The sequence below is a fragment of the Polyodon spathula genome, chromosome 13 (genome assembly GCF_017654505.1).
Source record: "Polyodon spathula isolate WHYD16114869_AA chromosome 13, ASM1765450v1, whole genome shotgun sequence".
Taxonomy (NCBI): domain Eukaryota; kingdom Metazoa; phylum Chordata; class Actinopteri; order Acipenseriformes; family Polyodontidae; genus Polyodon; species Polyodon spathula.
In genome coordinates this window covers 35,096,790-35,119,241 of record NC_054546.1, presented here as the reverse complement: position 1 = coordinate 35,119,241, position 22,452 = coordinate 35,096,790, and the positions used below count along the sequence as shown (strand labels likewise).

Genomic DNA, 22,452 nt, shown 5'->3' with positions numbered 1-22,452 from the left:
TTTCACCCACTCAATGTAATGCACACCCATACCCTATAGTTATTAGACTATTATCTAGTATTGAGAGCAAGGTTTCATATTGAGGGAAGGTACATTCTTTGTACCATCTTTAACTGATTTATTGGAACATATCTAGAATATTGTGCGGTTGCCATCTTTCAAATGAGACAGGTCAGATTTCATGGTATTTCAGTAAAAGCTTTGCCTAAGCTTTGCTTTGAATGCACTACAGTGTCAAACTGATTGGGAAAATAATTTGTAAAAACAAAAAAAAAACGAATTAACATAAACCGTTTAAAAGACCGGTGATTCGAAAAAAAAAAAAAAAAAAAAAAAAAGTCTTCTACAACAATTTTAGACTTTGAGGAACATGCACATATCTCTGTATAGTGAATGCCGCGGACGGTATCACAATCTGTACTGATGAATATCAAAAAGAGGCTAATTTACTTGTAGCCTACAAAGCAGCGATTGAGCCTGTCATCAATCTTGCTTCGCTGGGAGAGTCTCCTTTAAGCAAGAAGCTAGGTTGGTGGCTGGCCTCTAGTGGTCTCTTAAGTACATTTCAGAGTAAATTTTTTTCACCCCAGTGTCGCTCTGTTATTTAAATGAAATTCAATACCAGTGTACTTCCTCCAGTCTTAGGAAACAAGCTTCCACGGCTGCCCTGGCAACTCTGAAGTCGCACTGTAAAGAAGTAGCAATTACGCATGGCATATCTTATTAGGGCTAGAACTAAAAACACACTATACCGTATCGTCTTACTGGAGTTACTCAGGTTCAAAATGCATGGCTTTGCAATTAAACCTTGAAAGTGTAGCATCCTTTCTATGTTTGAGAATTTGCCTTTATGCAAAGCGAAACTCGACCATTACGTAAACCATTTGGCTAATAAAGTAGCGTACATTAAGAACGTATATAGGCTTTTGTTTAAGATTACAGATCACAAAGAAAAATAGACCGCGCTGCGAACCAGGTCATATGTAAATACTGTATTTTATTTTAGTCTCAAAAATGCCGTAAGAATGCACAAACGCGTGTAAGACACGAGTTAAATAGTTAATTATTGCGGTTTCTGTTACTCTGCGATTCCTTTCCGACAGGCACAATGGCATTATTTGCATGGGCACCTATCTGACTTGTCAGATACAAGGTATAGCCTGAAGTGGTCTGAAATGTAATCTGACACTGTAGAAGCATATGAAGAAAGAAAAAAGAAGAAAGAAAAGCTCGGCGTGCATCCTAAAAACTACAGCAGAAAAAAAACAAACACGTAATGTGTTTACAGCTCTAGGACATGTTCTGTACTCGCGAAGTGTGGTAATCGATTCACTTGGCTAAAACAAGAAATCTAAATAAAAAAATGCACGTGTCTAACTGTTTCCACAAAAGAGTGGAACGCGAGCCCTTTCTTTAAACATTGTATTGAGTGACGACAGCCCCAGTACAGTACATGGAGTCATGCCCGTAATTCTTATTCATGACACAGTAACAATGTGGGGTTGTCGGCCTTAGTGGGGGGCGTGTCAAGCGGAGCAGGTGCTAGTTTTCCCTTCCCCTAAGGCAGGAAGCCCCACCTCCCAGCAGGGGCATCCAGCACTAGTGTGGCCTGGCCCCGCAGCGTCTAGTAACAACAAAGTGTGCACTACCGCGTTTACAGGGAGACGATGGCTGTTAGTCTCTGTCGAGCTAAAAAGTAGGATTCCATAATAATCTGAGGTGAGTATTATTTATTTATTGTATTCAGCCCTTGTATATGTTATTTTTAACTAAAGAAACGTAGCCTAATTACGGCAAGTAAGGAGCCAACTTAACGAATGATACACACAGCAAAAGTAATGTCAAACTCTTCGGCTGTGTTTTTGTTTCTCTCTCTCTGTGTGTGTGTGTGTGTGTGTGTGTGTGTGTGTGTGTGTGTGTGTGTGTGTGTGTGTGTGTGTGTGTGTGTGTGTGTGTGTGTGTGTGTGTGTGTGTGTGTGTGTGTGTGTGTGTGTGTGTGTGTGTGTGTGTGTGTGTGTGTGTGTGTGTGTGTGTGTGTGTGTGTGTGTGTGTGTGTGTGTGTGTGTGTGTGTGTCCTGATGCCGCAGCTGCGTTTGCTTAATGTATACAGATTGCCATTGTGTCTGTTTTATATTTGTAAAGTCTAATTAGTTAATTGATTGATAGTCAAACGTGGTAGTAGTTTATTTTGAATAATTTGGCATTGTATTTGTAAAATGATTAGGCAACAAAAGGCTATTCACTTAAGTGAAGCACTTTTTTTTTTTTTTTTTTTTTTAATTCTATTGGCAGCGGTCACTAAGGCCAGTTCAGTAGTAAAACTGCCCCCGATATTAAAAACATCCCTGGAGTTTATACAAGGTAATTTATGCCATGTCAATTGAATCCCAACTGCAAAAACAACTATTTCAATGGCACGTCAGTGACCCATCGACACGTTTAACCTAGTAATTGTGTTACTCCATGCTAAGTGCTCGAGTAAACGAGTTTGTCCTGAAATGCATAATTGCTCGAGAGACTGCAGGACTGCACTATGTCCGGTTTTTTTTTTTTTTTTTTTTTTTTTTTTTTGTGTGTGTGTGTGTTTCTTTCACTCGAGTGAGATTTGGCATTTCCAGTTGCTGGCTGGAAGTGACTGGGTTTTATTATAACCGCAAATATGTAAAATGACTAATTTGGATGTACGTCTAGAGTTTGCACTTGAAGAGATATTTCCACTCTGTTGGCTGTATTTTAGGATATTGCCTCGGTTGTTTTATGACTAGGTTTACGTCGGGTGCAACAGTTTGCCCGATTAGCTTTGTTGGTGTCGTCACTGAGTCTAGTGATTCGATGACATTGTTCAGCCAGCAGCGGGCTTCTGTTGAAGTTTACTTTCATAGCAGGCCACGGCACTTATGTACACACAGACGGCAGGTGTAGTTTTAGATCGTTTCACATGTGTTTATCAACGTAACCACCGCTGCCCTTGTTACAAGTACTTCCCTTGTAAAAAGAAGCAACAGCTGCTGCTTGTGTCAGGGTTACAAAGTAGTCTACACTTTTAACTGCTGCCTCTTCCAAACAGACTAAACGGGAAAGGCAATATAAGTCAATACGAAGGTAGTCGTTCGGGGTGTTTGTTGTTCATAGTGTTATCAGATTAATTTAAAATTGAGAGAAGGGTTTCATATCCAAACTGCATAAACGGGGGGGGGGGGGGTGTTAACAATTAAACCAATGGATTATTTTGAAAACTAATTACAGTATCTTAAAAAAATACATTAAAGATCAAAAGTTTCGTTTTTGTTTTTGACCCCTTTTGCTGTGTGTTATTCATAAAAAAAAAAAAAAAAAAAAAAAAAACATTAAACCATTGTGACTAGAAGCAGTACATTCTAAAATTAAATTCTGCATTGTCATGTTTTAAACAGACATGTCCGTCAGAAAACAAGTCTACAGCATGATCTTTTAAAACGTAAGCACTGTACAGATATTGTCCAGGATGTGTAATTAACAAGGTCCATGAATGCCCTTGGGTTACATGGAACTATAATTAAGCTGGGTAATAGGGTTACCAGTATCCAAACAACCATTATGTAGCTTTTTTGTTGTTGTTTGTTTGTTTAAAGGGCATTTTATGCACAGAGTTTAATCTTAACATAATATAATGAGGGTAATGTAAAAAGTTCCTGCCATTTGTAATCCTGTTTAACTACTGTTAATGTTGTTGTTTTTTTATTCAGTCCATAGTCTTCCTAATAAATGTATTAAGCAGTTGCTGCAAAGATACAGATAAATAGCAGATTCTCATCTGGGTTTCATGATACAGTAGCTTCATTTTTTTTCATTTTTTTTTGTTCATTTAATAAGCAGGATCCCCTCCATGTTTTATGCAGGAGCGTTATTAAAAAAAAAAAAAAAAAAAAAAAAAAAAAAAGCAAGCTGGAGTTCGTGGCAGCATACTTTGGGAAATAAATGCTGGAACAGTGCAGAAAAGCTATTTGTTTATTATAAAATAATGATGTAAGTATTGCAGTGGAGGATATGTTTTCCCCGACTGTAAATCTGGGAGAATGAAAAAGTATAGTTTTGAGAGTATAACCATACCTGGAAATAAATACAGTGTCTTTAGACAGGCAATAAAAAACAAATAATGAATCAACAAAATGTCTTCCCACACAGACTGTCATTGATAACATCTAAGACACTGTGTTTATTTGTCAGCATGCTTTGTGTGATTTAAATTTCTGGTCAGCCTTTCACCTTAAATCAGCTTCAACCAGAATACCCACCTGTACCGGTAGCTGCAGCTGATTTATTTTGGTTATCCCTTCACCATAAATTAGGACTGTCCAGACCAGCTTTGTGTAACATGCACAAGTGAGTGATTGAATTGGCAAACCTAATGTAACAGGTTGAGATGAGGCAGCAATGACAGTGGCGTAATGGAGGGCTGAGTGTAGCCCCAGGGCAAACAGTCCATTCATTCTTAATTCTGCTTGGCCTGTTTTACACAAAAGTACATTCAACGTTTATTGCTGTTACACACAGTGTACGTCTCGCAGAAGGCCATGCAGGCCGTAACTATTATAAAGACCTTTTACTGTGTCAATGACTCTCAATTCTATGGTCTCCCGATCATAGCGAAGGATTGGGCTTAAACTCCACTGGAAAGGATGCTTCTTTCCGGTCTGCTTTATTCCTTTTTTCTTTCAACTAAGGTATGATATAATCGCCAAACATTGTCAATGGGTTAAACAAATAAGAAAAGTAAAATAATATTTCAGTTTTGCGTTCAGGCCGCCTGTTTGATAGCTACATAGTTTCATTAACTGTTGGCTGCTCTTGTATAGGTAGCATTGTGCCTTGCTAACTTGAATAATACTTTGAAATCCTTGTGAAACCTTTTGTATTTGGTCCTCGACTTGTGTTTTAATTCAGCAGCAGCTACAAGCTCAGACAGTAGTCCACAGGCTAACCACACTCAGTATAAAGACAGTTATAGGCTTGCTTGAAGCACATACAACTGATAGCCTTTGTTTGAAAGAGACCATCAGCCCTGACCTTGGTTCTGTACAGTATGAAAGCAAATGAGAAATCTGAATAGCTGAACAGGTGTACTTAGATACAGCTATACTGTAGTAGCTTCATTGAACTATATCAGTGTGACTATATTAATACTGGAGCTCAGTCAGTCCCACCCACCCACCCCGAAAAAATTTGACATTTCAACACTAATACTTGATAAGAACTTAAATAGCATCCTATCTTTTTTACATATTTTTTTTTCTTAGAAAGGGGATTCCCTAAATGTTGGCTAGTAGGGTTTGTTAAGGAGCTCTATGGCTGTCGTTAACTCACTTCTGGTAGAAAAGGCAAGAGTTTAGGAGCACTTGCTTCTGCGACAGAGATGAACAGTGTAGATTAGCCTATTCATTTGCTACTCAAATTAGAGGCCACAGCACAGTGTCAACTAATTCAGCTAGCCAAATACCACATTGGCAAGGTTACATTAAGGAAATTATTCAGAGGAGCTGTAAAATGAATATAGGATTTAATACCAGAATTTTAAAAGTGGGAGCAAAATATAACATATGCCTCAGAAATAATTATTTCTCCACCCCTTAACCAAGAAAAAAAGGGTGAGCAAATAACATGTACTGGCAGGTCATTAATCAGAAAATGTCATGTGTTTGTATGTATGTTTGTTTCTGACTTTGCCTGTGGCTAAACAGGTCATATCATAGATTCAGGTCTTGCTTGAGGAAGATCTGTCCTTAACTACCAGCTGGCTTTTTTTAAGATTCTTTATCCAAGAGGTGTCATCCTTTGTGTCGTAAAACCAGAGTGTCTGCTTTAAAGAACCGAACAGTCTGTGTTATTACAGGGGCAAGAGGGTCCCCAGTGAATGGGACTGACCAGACTGAGGTCAAGAATTTGTACTGTCCTGAGCATGTGGAGTAGTGGGGGGTGGGCAGTGGGAGCTTGCCTGCTGAGAGGGCTGTGACTTCCGTGTACAACTGAGATCTGTCTATCAAGTTGCCAGCAAGCCTCCCTGGCTCTCATTGTCCTTTCTCTGGATGTGAAAGGTTAAATTAGAGTACCAGTTTAGAGCCTGAACAGCACATGAAAACAATGAATTTATTATAAACAGGTTTGCAGTGCTGCTGCTTGGCTGTAGATCAGCTGAAGTAAGTGTGTGTGTGTGTCAGGCAAGGGGGTTGGCTGTAGCAAAAGCAGGCTGTAGAGTTGAATATGCTGAGTGCTAATTGGATTAGCCTCATGCTGTAGTGCTAAATACTGTATGTTTGTTTACAGTATGCCTGTTTTGAGCTCTAGTAATCAGAATGTGCTTGTATGCAATAGCCTTCTGTGCTACAAAGTTTTTTGTATGTGCTTGTTTTTTGAGTGGTGCGCATTATTGTCTTTTGGTGGGTTAATTGAGGGTTAGTCCTTTTTAGCCAAATGAAAAACAAGTGAAAACCCCTTTCACAAAATATAATATTCTCTCTCTCTCTCTCTCTCTCTCTCTCTCTCTCTCTCTCTCTCTCTCTCTCTCTCTCTCTCTCTCTCTCTCTATATATATATATATATATATATATATATATATATATATATATATATATATATATATATATAATGTGTGTGTGTGTGTGTATATATATATATATATATATATATATATATATATATATATATATATATATATATATATATATATGAATCTATATGAATTCTATATTATAAAGAGAAAGATATATATATATATATCTTATATATATTATATATATATATATATATATGATATATATATATATCTTGTCTTTCGCATATACTTTCTTTCTGCATATACTTAAAAATGATGGCCTATAGGGTTGGTTAAAGCTCATAAGAATACCTTTAAAGGGAGACTGGATCAGTTGCACAAAAATAGTTAAGTGGTGATCTCTTTTGCTCTTTAGAAATAATGGCATCCCTACCACCATTTTGGCATACAGAACGTACTAGTAAAAACAACAATGCAATATAAAGCCAGTTGAAACCAATGATCAAAATACTGAGTCGACCTATATAGTAGTAATTGCAGCATAATTAGTAGTACAGTAAAGCTATCAGAAGGCTTTGTTGTGGGTCGGCAAGGTTTTAATAAGGTCAGGTTAAAACAAACTGTAAAATAATCCTGCTGGTGATAATGCAGATGGCTACCAAGGGGTTGTTAGTGGGGCTAGAGGTGTAAATGGTCACCTGTTAGTGAGTCTGGGAGGGGGTGCGAGGTGTGACTTGTAGGGATGCCCACCCCTGGTGTAATTATCTGGTAGGACCCCCCACCCCCGTCTCCATGCTAGGAGCAAGCTCTCAGAAATCAGCCAGACTCCTAGCTTGTAATTAGAGCAGGCGGCTGGAGCTGATGAGTCGAAGGGCTGCCAGGGGAAGGGGACTGGTAATTAGGAAACCACAGGATGCATCAGAGCTGTGATTAGTAATGGCTCTTGAACCATTAATGTAGAAGGCAGGGAGGGTGTTGGGGGGAGAGAGAGGGGAAAAAACCTGTGCCTCAGCTAAAGCAGCACTACACAAATTTTCCACGAAGCAGCATAGCTCCTTGTTCTCAGCAATGTTTTGTTCAGATGTGCAATTGATTAGTAATCGTCTGTCCTTGAACGCCACGTGCCCCCCTCATCTCACCAAGTCTACAGTCTCAAACACAATCGACTGTCATTAGGAAAGCTCTCTGTCAGCCTATACCCAACTCTCAATACTAAGAAGGCCAATAAAACAAAAAATCAGCCAGCGAGTGTGCTGTGATGGACCATGGCTTGCCTTCAAGACAATATTGTGTTTGATCTAAATAATACTGGTCTTGTTTAATTTTAAATGAAACCGGGATACTAAAAACACTATTGGTTAGATTTTACATAACCTTGTCTTATTTTACTGATCTGAAGCACTAACACTATTTCGAGCACCCTATTATACAGTACATCTTGGTTCGTTGACAAGCTAGCATGTTCAATTTAAAGTATAAAAATGTAGCAGCATAAATTAGTTGTAGTGGAACCCATATATTATTATCCATGGACTTTAGAAATCAGATTGATTCATTCATTGTACAGCATGCTCAGAAAGCCTGCTGAACCAGTATTGTAAGTAGCTTAGCTGGCTGATTGATAACCAAATTACGAGTACTGTGGTATATTAATAAGCCATACAGAGGCTATCAATAGACCAAACAAGTGTCAATACAAGTAGTGGATTTTATTATTAGCAAGTGTGTAGGAGCAGTCGGTATAAGTTCGCTAATTAGCAGTGCAGATGCAGGCTTACTCATATGCTATACAAGACCAGTTTAGGGTAAGTAGGATTGCAGATAATTCTTCCAGAGCAAGTGTAGGGTTTGTGGGCGGCAGAATCAGATTCATCCAGCCCTGGAAGGATGGAAGCCTGAGTGGCTGTTTAAAGCTCCCAACCTTGACCAGGGTGCTCCAAAGTTTTTGTGTTCTCCATGGAACATCTGTGAGAGGGCATGGCCTGCCCTGGGGTGAAATTGAGCCCTCTTGGGGGTGGAGAGACCAGTCACCAAGTTGATAAGGAAGCACAGAGGCCAACAGGACACAGAGTACCATTAATCTGGGCTGGAAAAGCTTGCTTGTGAATTGAATTGTTCAAAAAAGTTTCCACCGGATGTCTTGCACAGAATCAGTCACCCTGTGTGAAGCATGTATGAGTGAACCATCACTTTTCACAGTTTAAAAAAATACTGTTTTGTCACACAGAAATTTGAAACTGCAGGAGTTTACAATTACATTCAAGCCATTAAAAGCTGTATGGGTGGGTTTCTTTCTTGTTTGGAGGTTGATTCAGGAAGTTGGTAAGATGTTGGTAAAAGGGATAAATTATGGCTTATGTCAAGGAAGAGTCTCTTCTGTTGGCACCTGTGTGTTCTGTGCTAAATGAACACCAACATTTTTTAAGCAAGAAGATGGGTAGCTTAGGGGATTACAAATGTAAAACACTTCTAGTCAGCTTTAACTATAGTCCTATTGTTTTGTTTTAAAAGCTGTTTTTAACAATTGAATCTCCTGAAAGTTACAGTACAATACATGGAAAGTCAAAGAATCCGTTTTTAGTCGAATGAAATTGCTTTGAAAACAGGACCCAGAAGATGTTTATTTCAGGTCATTTACAGAATCGATTCTCCTTTGGACTGTAGTAGCAATATAATGAAGCCAAAGCGGCCTTGTTTTGGTCTAATAGCACAGGGAACTGTAGGATGGTCCCCAAACCCATAGGGTTAATTTCAAGGACAGGTGTCAGGGGGGTCATATTTCTAACACGACCGCTGCAAATTACTGCCAAGCTTGTCCTAATGAACCTTTAGAGCTCCACTGTTCCCTGTGAATCTTGCTCCAGCCTCCCTCCACTCCCCAATTAAATCAAGTGTGTATACAATAAATTCTAGACCGCTCATCCATCATAGCCCGCACACTGAGGATTTTATTCCCAGTTGTTAATATAATGAATTTACATGAGCTGATAATGTAGACAAGTATCCAGTCAATTGCTATGAGTGTAGACTCTAATAAATATCTGCTTAATGACGGGGCAGCGGTAAAGTGATAGGGAGCGTAGCCTTTCATCTCCCCAGAGCGCACGGTCAGGGTTGAGAGTGCTGGCCTGCAAACTTCACGGGGGTTCAAGTGGCCAGCAGGTAGGGAGAATGCGGCCTTTCGCAAAGTTAAACACTGCATGCACATTTACTCTTGGTTAGGCATTTATGGGCAAAAGTGCTCTTTTTTTTTCGCTTGACAAACAGAATGCGTTTAGAACAGCCTCTTTAATAGATTCACAACTAGTATTTCCATTTTATAAAAGCTGTTCCGCTGTAATAAGACTTTGAATATATGTAATAGTAAAATGCACTAAAACGTGGCTCAACCTGATAGCCCTCTAGGGACCACCTTTCAAAAGGGATAGTTCAGTCTCTGGTGCACATCCTCGCTTTGCCTATAAAATACTGCCAACAAATGGGTTCTTTGGAACTAGGCTGGGGCCACTGGAACTCATTTAAGGTTAAAGCTACACTGCCCCTCAATCAACTTCATGTGTTGCAATGTATTTAATTGGTGCCTGTTGGGTTCTGTAAATTTAGCCTGTGCGTTCTCCTGTATCAGCTTGGCAGCAGGTTCCATTTGTTCCACTTTTTTAGACGCAGCTCAAGCCACAGAGCCACAGTCATTTTAACCTTCTTCAGTTTACAATTGATTTTACCTGACTGGCATCTGAAGTTTGAGATAGCACAAGCTGTGAGCAACCATGAAGTTACAAATCATTCTTCCAGCAGCTTTTATACTCAGCGTGAAGCACGTTTCTAAAAACAGTTTCAGTCTGCATTCAATAGGTGAAACGTCTCATTCTTTAACTGATACCAGTGAGTTTTCAGCCTGCTGTTTCATCAGGTGCAGGTGCCCTAAAAAAACAAACAAAAAAAAAAAATTTATCAGTGTTGCTTTGGTGATGGTAACACTTGTCTCTGTGTATCGATGTAATCTTCAGTTTTTTTTTTTTTTTTTTTTTTTTCTGAGAATAGATAACAATGGTACATACAGTAGCTTGTTTTAACAGGCAGATAGACAAATCACATCCAGGTTAAAGATTAAATAATTTATATTGCACTCATATTTGCCTACTCTATACCAAAATATTATTTGAGCTTTTTTTGAGCTTCTATTTTCACTGGTCCCACTGGCTTCCTGGCTAATGGGGGAGTTTGTTGTTTTTAACTCCGGGGGATACCATGAGAGAGGGTGTTTACATAGCTTAAAAATGCCTGAAACACCTTCTTAGAGCCCAGTATTTCAAGTAAGTATTAGTAAATACTTAAGAGGTTTTCTTGGCCAAGCGTATTTCAGATTACTAAAATCAACTCTGAATCAAGTTGAAAGTATGTAGTTTAAAATCTTAACGTACAAATGATAAGCTAATGATTAAAGCATCTAATTTGTTACGAGTCCGATGCTTCTAATGTTCAGATGTTCTTGTGCTGTATTGATACAGTCGTCTTTGAAGATTTAACCGTTTATCATTTTACTGTTTACTTGTGAGTGCTCGTATAGGAAAACTAGTACGTAGCTGTAATCAAAACTGCAAAAGCTTTACCTGATGCTAAAGACGGATGGCACACTCCCAAAACAACCTTTCACTACCTTGGAGAATCTGCTCATCTGACCTGAAGGCAGAGACAGAACCCCAAACAAAAAGGATTCTGATTTCAGCACTTTTACCATACTATCTGGGGACACAGATACACTCTGTGGGCTGCTAAACAGCGCCTCCTGCTGGACGACTGGGGGAATGGAGTTGGAGGGCTGTCGGGATGCTGCGTCTTTACAAAACACTGCAGCGGGTTAACACTGGTCCCCGGAAAGCTTTTGAGACCCTGGCACATCTAATAATGCATACCCATCCAAAGTTATTAGTGAGGGAGTATCACTAACTGTAGGTGGATGGTATTTACGGTGCAGTACATGCAGTTATTTCTAGGGCCTTGCCCACGGCTGTGTAGAAAGCAGGGGGAGGGGGTTATAATTAGACCAGATTGGTTTGGCTGACTCCAATGCAGGCCAAGGCAGGGTAATAAGGGGGGAGTTCCCCTGGCCCTTGCTGACAGATTTATTGCTCTACAAATGCAGGGCTTGGCCTCCCTGTTAGAGAGTAGTTTATTATAGTGTTAACCCATGGTTTACATGCATATTACTTCTTTAAAATGCAGACTTGTGTATGCATTGACTCCTATACTGTGAAGCAAAACATTGAGTAGCTTTTGATATTCAGGAGAATAAACATGTTTCTGAGACTAAACAAGCTGAGTGTGTGTGTGTGTATTTATATATATATATATATATATATATATATATATATATATATATATATATATATATATATATATATATATATATATATATTTTTTTTTTTTTTTTTTTTTTTTTTTAATAATTTTTCAAGAGTTGACATTATTCCTCGAAGCCACAGAAGGTTTGATTATAAAGATGATAGCACTATTATATTGTATTCTGGTGAAGCATTTCTTAAAGCAAGGTGCATAAAAATGTTTTTTTCTGCTGCAGTCCTTGTTAGATTTTTTGAAATACTGTCTGGAGATGCATTCTCTAAATATATTGTTAAAGTACACATTTTAGCGTCAAGTTTTAGGTGCTCTATGATTTAATGCCGCTGAGTTGGCTTTTTAAAGCGTTTGTCTGCACTTGCTGTTTATGGGGAAGACGGTTGCAGTCTACATTAAACCACAGAACTCTAAATCATTGCTAATCTCACTTTAAAAAAAAATGAAAGAGGGGGTTTTACGGGGGGGGGGGGGGGGGGGGGGGGATTTAAGCACCGACAATTTGAGTTACTTGAGTAAGGAAGAGGGCTGTACTTTGAGACCACAGGGTATAGTGTCTTAATACTGCAAAGAAATGTTTGAGCATCAAAAAAATTGACAATCAAATGAGCCTACAATTCCAGCGGTACAGAAAGGGTTAAAAATAGATTTAATTATATGTGCCACAATACTAATGCATTTCTATCCGTTGAAATCTAAAGCAGATTGTAACTCTTTTAAAAGGCAGTTGAAATTCCTTGTTAAAGCAAATTATTCAAAAGGGTGCAGGAGGTTAATTCACTGGCATCTCATCCTTTCACCTAGTCCTGGGTTGCAAAAAAAGGTAGCAATTAATTACAGATACTGTAACTACTGTACAAACCCACTGCCCTCTTTCTTTCTCCTGCGGAAGTGTTAGTATGTCAAACTTGACGTGCCTTTTTGCCCTTATCCTCACAACAAGCAGTAAAGGACACTGAGGGTCAAATGTCCCAATCAATGCTGTTCCAAGCATGCTGAATGGGGCTAGCCACCCTCTCGCCCAGCAGCATGCCTGTGTTATCTAAGAGCGACCGAGGAATTGGGTAGGGGTGTGGGGGTAGTAATCATGTGACATTGCAGCAGCTGCTAAGCTGAGAATGTGTCTGTTTTCAGTAGACGAGAGAGCATGGATAGAGAGATAGGCAGAGAGTGTGGTTCATTGCTTTGTTAGATAAGCTTCGAACGGTCTTTGTGAAAAAAAATAAAATAAATAATGGTGTTTCCCTCGGCCTCCTTCCACTCGTCAGCTCAACTGAACATATGAAGATGTACGACCGATTCAGACCTGTGCTGTGCAGTAAGCTGTCTGGATTTTTACCATTTTAATTAAAGGATTACGGTGTGTGTGTGTGTGTGTGTGTGTGTGTGTGTGTGTGTGTGTGTGTGTGTGTGTGTGTGTGTGTGTGTGTGTGTGTGTGTGTGTGTGTGTGTGTGTGTGTGTGTGTGTGTGTGTGTGTGTGTGTGTGTGTGTGTGTGTGTGTGTGTGTGTGTGTGTGTGTGTGTGTGTGTGTGTGTGTGTGTGTGTGTGTGTGGCTGTAATTCAGAAAAAAAAAGTTTTTTATAGGTTTCCTGCTGCAGACAACCTTCATTTTAAACAGTGATTCAAACGTGTCCCTCTGTCTGAAACTATACAATAAAATACTGTTTAATAATTATTAAAAAATACCAATGTTTCCATGCTGACTGTTTTTAAAATAGTAGTTTTATGAGGGTACAAGTGCATCATTCTCTCTGCGCTTATGTGATCTAGTTAAAAATGAAACTAATTGGACATTGTTGCTGTATTAACACAATTAAAATAGGTTAGTACAGTGTGGAATGTATTCAAACATATACTTGATTGGAAACTGTATTTTGCCTAGCAGAATTACAGAATTACGTTTGGCTGCCTGAAAACTAAACTTGAAAAATCAAAACGGTATTTGAATTATTGGGCTTTCAAGAGTCTGGGGGATTAATACTCTCAACTTTGTCAAACTGTGGGGCTGCCAGTGAACCACAGCAAAGGGAACCACTTGTCTTCAACACTTTATCGCATCTTTTGTTGAATACAATAGTAATTCAGTTGTGCTTCCACAGAATCCAGCTTTTTACAAACCCGATGAGGTTTTGTGAACCTGAGCTTTAAATTAAAGTGTTTATCTTTGTCTTGAAGCCATGCTATATTAAACCTCCATTTACATTTTGAATATAAAACATTTTTCTGAACTAAAAAGACTTCAAGACAAAGATAAACACTTTAATTTAAAGCTCAGGTTCACAAAACCTCATCGGGTTTGTAAAAAGCTGGATTCTTGAAAGCCCAGTTTGACTACAGAGTAATTTCGGTGCTGTTTTCATGATGGCAAATGTTGTTTTACTTTTACATTACCAGTTCAATTATCAAAGTATTTTGGATCAGAAGTACTTACACTCTGTGACCAGACAGCTGAATTGTCATCTTTGTGGAGATGTGTTTTTCAGTGCAATTGAAACGCTACTACATGATCTAATGGCTAAGGATGACATTTTGGGTTTGAATCCCAGTACAACACTGACACATAATGTGACCTTAGAACTTTGTGACTTAGTTCTTCAATCTGTAAAATCTATATAAAGAACAGTGTAACCTTGACTCCACCAAAGGCTCTAAATATATATATATATATATATATATATATATATATATATATATATATATATATATATATATATATATATATATAATTATAGCAACGTTTAGTAATGTAAACGCTGTGACTTTAAAGAATAATACGATTATTACATTCCTTTTCTTTTTCTCTTCATTTTTCCAGGCATGAGCCATGAGCCAAAGTCACCTTCATTAGGAATGATCTCAACAGCGACTCGGACCACTGCCACAGTGAGCCCCCTGACCCCGTCCCCTCTCAGCGGCTCCATTGTGCCCAATGGCAGCCCTGCCGCCAACAACACTCTGTCCGTCCAGTCGGCGCATTCCTCCAGCTTTGCTGCCGCGCTCCGCAAGCTCGCCAAACAAGCCGAAGAGCCAAGAGGTGAGCCGCCTGTTTAAAAAAACTATAAAAAGCAAATTATATTTCTGATTGAAGCCGTCAGTGCAGGTAATTTAAATGGCCAACTTTTTTTAAATCACGTTCAAAGTTTCTAATTTGATGGTAAGAAGAGTTAGCAGGTTCTTGAATCTCACCCTAAATACAGCACTGCTCTGAGGAGTTCTATGCCTAGTTTAGTGTGAGACCATGAGATAACATGTACTTGCACTGATGGCTTCAATTTATAAATTGAACTGCCTGGCATAATGAACCAAGCAATAGCAAGAAAACATGTTCAGTGTTAAACTGAGATGCAGCTTGACCATTAGTACGGCACAAAGTGTAAATGAGAGTTTGCACTAGATACAGTGGTTTTGAAGGTATGCTATGTTTTTGAATATCGTGCAGGAGTCAAAAATGCACTTAAATAGTCCTGCTTTTCCAGACACGTCCCATTCTGGAATATCCTGGGGGCATTTTGAAATGCATTGTTTGCAGGCAGACAAACTGGCAGCTGTTCAGTCCCAGGGACCCACCTGCATTCCCACTGAGCCAGCCCCCAGACACTGAAACTGAGTGTGTTTGATGGAGGGAACCACAGAACACTCTTTTTGCACCATAGCACACACCAACTCCCAGAGGAAGCAGATTTCAAAGTGCTGAGTGTGCTGGTGTTGGTGATTATCAGAAACCCGCTGCGCCACCCTTTCTAAAGTCTTCACCCAGCAGACAGGCAAACAAACAGGTTGCTCTGTACAGTGTTTGGGTCCTTGAGCAAAAGAGGGACTGTGTTGAAGCTTTTGGGATTGGGCAACAGAACTTTGTGTTGTAACGCTTTTATTGCTGTACAAAATAATTTGGCAGTGTTCAGTGCAGAATTGGGTGTGGTTGTACTAAGACAATAGATCACTAATCACACTTTCTCACATCTGGTTCATATTTTTATTTTTTTACATGTCCCTTAAACTGTGATATTCAACTTAAATTAACAGGGCAAAAGTGGAAAACCCAGGCCAGTATGACATGCAGTATGTTATTAAAAAACAAAAACCACTTCTCTGTTACATTGTCAGTGGGTGGCAAGTAAATGCATGTTACTGTGGTACAATAAAATGCGGTGTAATTAAGGGGATTTTAATAGTGTTTAACCCTTATTGCTGATACCATAAGACTACCTTTTGATATCCAATAAATCATCACACAGTTATAACTCAGTCAGCTTTTAAACAGTATATGATGACATTCTGTGTTACTGCATGCAGATGTAAACAGCTGTTCTCTTAAAAGGGGAGGGCTTTTAGCTGTGGAAGCTTAGAAGGAGGATCTGGTTAATAGTGTTGTGAGCCAAGATGCAGCAATCTTATCCAGTATCATTATAATGTACAGTAAGCAGACAATAGCACTGGTCTGTGCATTTTAATATTTCCTTTGTACTGTAGTGGTCCTTTTGCATAATTTTCTTTCCTGATGGTTTTCTCTATATTTCCTTTTTTCCTGCCCCCTTGTCTTACAAAACAGTTGTATCTGGAGGGCACGGCTTTAAAAATTAAATTCAAACAAATGCAATCAAAATGTCATGTCATTTGCTAAACCCCCAGAGCACCGTTGAATAAAGATGAGACCTCCACCCACTTCCACATATGCAGATTTCTTTTTATAAAAAAAAAAACAAAACATGGTCATTTCATTGTGATACGGTTCACTGAAATTTGATTCTACCTTTTAGGCTTTTTTTTCGCTGTTTCGTCACAAGCAGTCCACTGCTTGCTAAATAATGAATTTGCCTAATATTTTGTGAAATGTGTTTAAAGAAATCACGCCAAAGGCTGGGAAAAGACTTAGTTAATGTACTCCAGTGCACAAGCAATTGTATGCAAGTTTGTTTAAGGTTGTGAGGTAGGAGCTGAATACATTGTTTTAAATTCACAGAAGCTGTTACTATGACTGTCTGACATAGCCAAGTTCACGGCCATGCAAAATGATTGAAAGCCAGCTTGTCAGTTGTATAGTTGTCATTCAGTGGCTCAGAGACAAAATAGATGTTCAAAAGTGAATTTCATCTATCTACTACAGAAACCAAATTTGTGTTCTTATTGTTTTTACATGGTCTGAAAGTCATATTTAGGGTGTTTTTGAAGATTAGACTATACCATGGGCTTAAATTTAAATCATGTAAGTTGTGAGGAATTGATCAGATGCACTCTAGCTTCTTAAATGTAATTACATAGCATCACCTGACTATTTGAGAGGGTTGTACTATTTAAAATATAAGGCTGACACAGTCCCAGCACTGGTAAAAACTATACAGCTCTTTTTAAATGTATTCTTTGCAGCAGGTTTGATAACATGCTACTGAATTTTAAAGCAAGACATATGTGTTGTTTTGTCACCATAAAAGATATGTTTATTTTGAGAGATTTTCCTTAAAAGGAAGAACCCTTCCAGGCCTTTGATAATGATTGGTAATTCATTTACAAATCTACAAATGTGGCTGCAAATGTCTTAGCACCTTGTGGAAGCACATCATGCAGAAATCAATGCTCATTATTATTTTTTGTCCTTCATACAGTGCAGCTTATGAAGCCTATTCATGGAGACAGACTGCGTGAATAGATTTAAATAGTATTTGCATATCACAAAATGACACCAGTTTGCTGAAATTCAGATGGCTTGCATATTATTTAGAGTCCATCTGCCTGTGCAATTGTGCACCAGTAGTTGCCAGTGAAGCTTAAAAACGGAAAAAGGGGAGGGGAAGGGATAAAAAAAAAAAAAAAAGCCAAAGAGAGAACCTTCAATCTGCTAGTACCCCTAGGCAAGATACTATAAAAACCAGGCTCTGTCCAGCTCTTAGTAATCTGCTTGACATATTGCAGAACTTTCCGGGGCAATTCCCAAAGCCTTTAGTTGCTACTAACTGTTGTAAATGAACTTGCCGGGGAGAATGGTGAAGATGTGTGCTGGAGACTAGAGCCGTGGAGATGAGGTGGAAGGGGGAGGGAGGAGGGGGGGAGCTGGTTAGCAAACACTCAGTTGGCTGTGCTGAAAAAAAGGCAAAGATGCAAGAAAAAAGCTATTTAAAAAAACAAAAACATAAAACAGGCTCTCACCTGGGCTACCGCAGCAAAGCTCAACTTTTTAAAAATTCAGTGTGGTGTCACAACTCCATTCCTAACAGGAGGCTTCTGGAAACTGGTACAGAGACTCTTCCACCTTTTGCAAAGGCATTATCATGGAAAACAGGAGCTGCAACTGCTCTGAGTTAAACATTTACCAAATAAGAGAACTGAAAAAAAACCTCCATGTCAGTCTGACAGCTCTAAAGCAGCTGGGGCTTTGGGCTTTGTTTAACTCTTACATTGTGAAATGGTTAAACCAAATCCTGTTTATTGTAACAGAAGTTGGAAATGTGTTATTATTTTTTTTTTTTTTAATTATTTTTTTAAACTTCTTGAGACATTAATTGCCATACCGTATGTATTATTCAACGGTTAACAATGATTGGTAAAAAAAAATCCAGTTAATTGGTTATGCAGTTGGGAGTAAGCCAGCTAATGTGTCACATACTGTACCATTATCCTGCCTTTGTCAGACCTAGTTTAAAAACGTGTGATTCATTGAAAACAAGTAGCCTAGTGTACAGTACAGTTGTCATTGTTGCTGGGATATTTCAAATGCTCAGCCTTTAAAATTAATTGTCAGGTTGCATTCTAAGAGGGGTGTTGGGTTCAGTATGAAAGAGAATGCATTCTGCTATCCGTGATTTAAGAATTAGTTTCTAACTTAATGCCATTTGAACAATTTTCAATATGTACGTGTAAACAGACCACATCACTAGCAGTGTGCTACAGTAGCACGACCACGGTTCCAAAATATTCTAAATCCCTGGTGCTCCTGTTGATGGTAATGCTGTAGGGTGGTAGTGGTTCCTCATGGTAGTTCACTACTATTATAAAAATAATTATATTCAACAGCATAACCCACAGGCATTTCAAGGAACACTGCAACATGAAAAGAGTTAAAGCATTAAAAAGCCATCCCTGGGGAGGAGGGGTGTACTTGGAGGGCATACATACCAGCCTTGCGGGGTCAGGTCACAATGTGAACTCGTCTGACAGCGTGAGGCTGGCTATGCATTGTCCCAGACAGGATGGGGCAACACCCCCCCCCCCCCCCCCCCCCCCCATGCTGTGATAGGGCTTACTCTCATGGGAAGAGCAGAAAGTGGAATCCTGCAGAAAATGTGCAGAAGAATGGAACCTAGTGTTTAGATTGATTTACGGATGGGTACGAGGGGGTAGTCGAGATATTTATTTGATGTATTTATTTATATTGTCAAAGCTCTAATGCATTGATGTAGGAATGCGGTAGGTTTTTGTCTGTACTGTATGAAGTGAGATGCACACTAATTCCCCTTTGACAAGTCAGTATTGTGGGCGAAATCTCTTTCTCCATGGCACTGACTGCTGAACCTTGGTGTTTCTGCTCCTGTCCTTTTTGCTCTTTCTCAAACCCAGATTGGTTTCATTGACTAACTGCTCTGAATAAGGAGAGTTAGTTACATACATCGCATCCTCTCTCCCTCACTCTGTGTATGTGTGGAGCCACACACTGAGAGTTAAAGAGTCTGCAGGAAGGCTTCAGCCCTGTTAATTGCTGCTCCAGTCCTGAGCAAGTATTGATTGGAGAGCTATCACAGGGAGAGTAATGACTTTCTAACTCGAAGGGGATTACACTGCTAATTGGTGTTGGCCTTGCACTGATAAGATACTCTTACATAGATTTCAAATCTTATCACCCTTCTGCTTCTTTCCTAATGTCTCCTCTCAATACAAAAAAACAAACAAGTTAACCGCCACTGAAATTTCTATTTACGGCAAAGAGAAAGGGGGTTAATTTTTTTTTCTTATTATTTTGTAATGATGGCGTAACTATTGGGAACCATTTTTTGTAAGCTGCACAATGGTGGTGGTGTTAGATACAGAAAATGATTAAAGCTATTAGCAGACTACATCATCCAATGGATATAGAATATATTGCAGTGGTCCTGTTGTTACAACACGCTGGTATTAATATACTGTAAGGCAGTGTTTCTCAACCTTTTTCGTAACAACGCCCCCTAAAGATCAGCTGAGCTTAGTCATCGCCCCCTTGCCACAGAAAATAAAAAATAATAATTAAGAATTATTGCCGATTTAACAATGCCGTTTAACATCAGTTATTAATTACATTTAATTCCACTAGTTCCGAGTATTACAGAGAAATAATTCATAAAACAAAAATAATTAAGCCCCAGTCACTGGTATAATCAACATGTAGATACATACGTAAAATGCATACTGCTATGGAATGTTGTCAACATACCTTCTTTACTTGGGCCATGCTGTGGATAGCAGTATTGATGCAAACCGGTTCCTTTGAAATTGGGTTGCCGGTTCCTGCTTTGGAACCGACGGACTGGATACAAATATCAGAGATCTGGTTGCAGTGAGTATTATGTTTTTTTAGTAAAACAGATTATTAAAACCATTAATTTCTGTAAAATACATTTTATAACTAATTGACACGTTCACAAAAAAGATCTGCAAAATATTTATTACAGCAATAACGAGGGTTTTCATTTTTTTTTTTTTAATTATATGTATTTCCCTGGTTAATTCAGTCTCACTTTTACATGAAGTGATGAAAACGCTTTGGGTAAAATGAATCTTCAGCACCTCAAGGGGATCATTCTCAAGACAACCTCAAGCCGAACACAACACTGTTTCTGCTATCTAAAATAGTAATTTAACCCCAAGCCAATGGGGTCGTATTTCAGCTTGGGATCCTAACATTCACTGACCTGTTTGCACATACCATGTGTGTAAAGATTTTTTTTTAATGGTAAGCTTTGTGAAATTTGCAATTAACATTCATATACAAGCACATAATGGCTTTCGCTGTTGTAATAAAACTCTTACTGCGCAAATTGGAGATTATTGATTATTTTGTTAACTTTATTTTTATTATACAGGGCAATTTCATAGATTGCACAATATTGTCAGAACTTCTGCTCACACATTGACATACAGACATGTTTTTCTAAATAGTTTTGGAACCAGAATCGAAACTCATCACACAATTCGCAAACAAAGCTTACTTTTTTTTTTTTTTTTTTGTTCGTTTTATTTCAGAATTTTAAATCAAATGTCTATTTTTGTTTGTCTTCTCCAGGGTCGTCGATTAGCAGTGAGTCTTCCCCGGTCTCGTCTCCGGCCACCAATCACAGCTCACCAGCCAGCACGCCCAAGCGGGGACCCATGGGTCCCATCATCGTTCCCCAGGGGTGCCACAGCGTGCCAAGCACCCCTCCCGTGGTCACCATCGCACCTACCAAAACCGTCAACGGCCTCTGGAGGAGCGAAGGCCGACAGGTATCATTGCCTTCTACTGTTCTGCCGCCCTGCTGTAGAAAGCCACCAGGTTCAGAATTTTAAAACTGCCTGTAGACCGTTAATCCTTGATGTTGTTTACACATATGTTGAGACATTTCTGAAAGATGCGTTGATGGCATCAGTGTTAACACTAGACAGCATCACATAAGTGCAGAAAGCCCCGATAGACACAAATACAGCTTTAATATTCATTGCAGAGTGTTAGGCAGAGGTCGGTGTTAATAATATTCACTAACATAACACTTTGTTGTCCCTGTAATGTCTGACAAATGATATAGCCCTTCTGTGATAATAGCCAGATTAAGTGGGTGTTGTGCGCCCTTTCATAGTCATACTGTGAGTAAGCTGCAGTGGATGGTTTCAGCAGTGCTTTAGAGATTGATCCCGGGGACTGTGTGCTTGTGGGGGCTCCCCAAGTCATGGTTGCTGTCTCCCTTCCCTGAGCATTGTCCCATTGCATTCCTCAATAACCTATGACCCTCCGTCTGCCCCCGCCTCTATTAAGCCCAGTTCTGCAGAGGGGACAAAGATCTCCCATCTCCCTCTTAGAAGAAGATTTGGGGGGGGGGGGGGGTGGAGCAGGCTGCCTGCGAAACAAAACAAAGTCAACAGATGTTACAGCTCCCATCAAAATCCCTGATTTCCTTTGATTAATTACTGGAGACAGTTTTTCTAAAGCGCTTATAAAGTCCAGAGTCCTGTTGTCTGGCCTGTGTTGATTGTTTTCGGCTCTGGGTGATTGCATTGCTTAGTCTGGCCATTTAAGTTTTTGACTAATGGAGAATATTGCTTTGTCAGTTAAGAGACAGTCATCCAGCACTGAATGTTCATGGTATGTGCACAGTCTTGTGTTTTTTATGTAGCTTTTACTCAGGAAATTCAGTGATGTAGGCTCTGGTGACCCAGCAGATATTTATAGATATTGAAAAAGACTTCCAGTTAAAGCATTTGTCGTTTTTCTTTTTTTTTTTTTTTAACTTTTGCTAAATTCAGCAGTATTGAGCATTTCATCGAGATTGACATTTAAAATAAAAACACAGACTAGAATGTGCAGCCCCTTTTGGTTTTAAGGGACAGTCCTGTGCTGCATTAATATTCACAA

The 22,452-nt window shown here is 39.1% G+C and overlaps 1 protein-coding gene across 5 annotated transcripts in view; it reads left to right on the top strand.

Moving 5' to 3' along the window:
- LOC121325529 (genetic suppressor element 1-like) overlaps positions 1-22,452 on the top strand; it is a 253,989-nt gene that overhangs the window by 216,020 nt on the left and 15,517 nt on the right. For 3 of the 5 annotated variants that reach the window (XM_041268138.1, XM_041268139.1, XM_041268140.1), the window contains 2 exons: positions 14,701-14,919; positions 21,130-21,329. In XM_041268138.1, the coding sequence (XP_041124072.1) occupies positions 14,701-14,919; positions 21,130-21,329 (419 nt within the window). Of the gene's footprint in view, positions 1-1,320; positions 1,720-13,093; positions 13,203-14,700; positions 14,920-21,129; positions 21,330-22,452 lie in introns of those variants that run through there. The other 2 variants (XM_041268142.1, XM_041268141.1) reach the window with 2 other exon arrangements.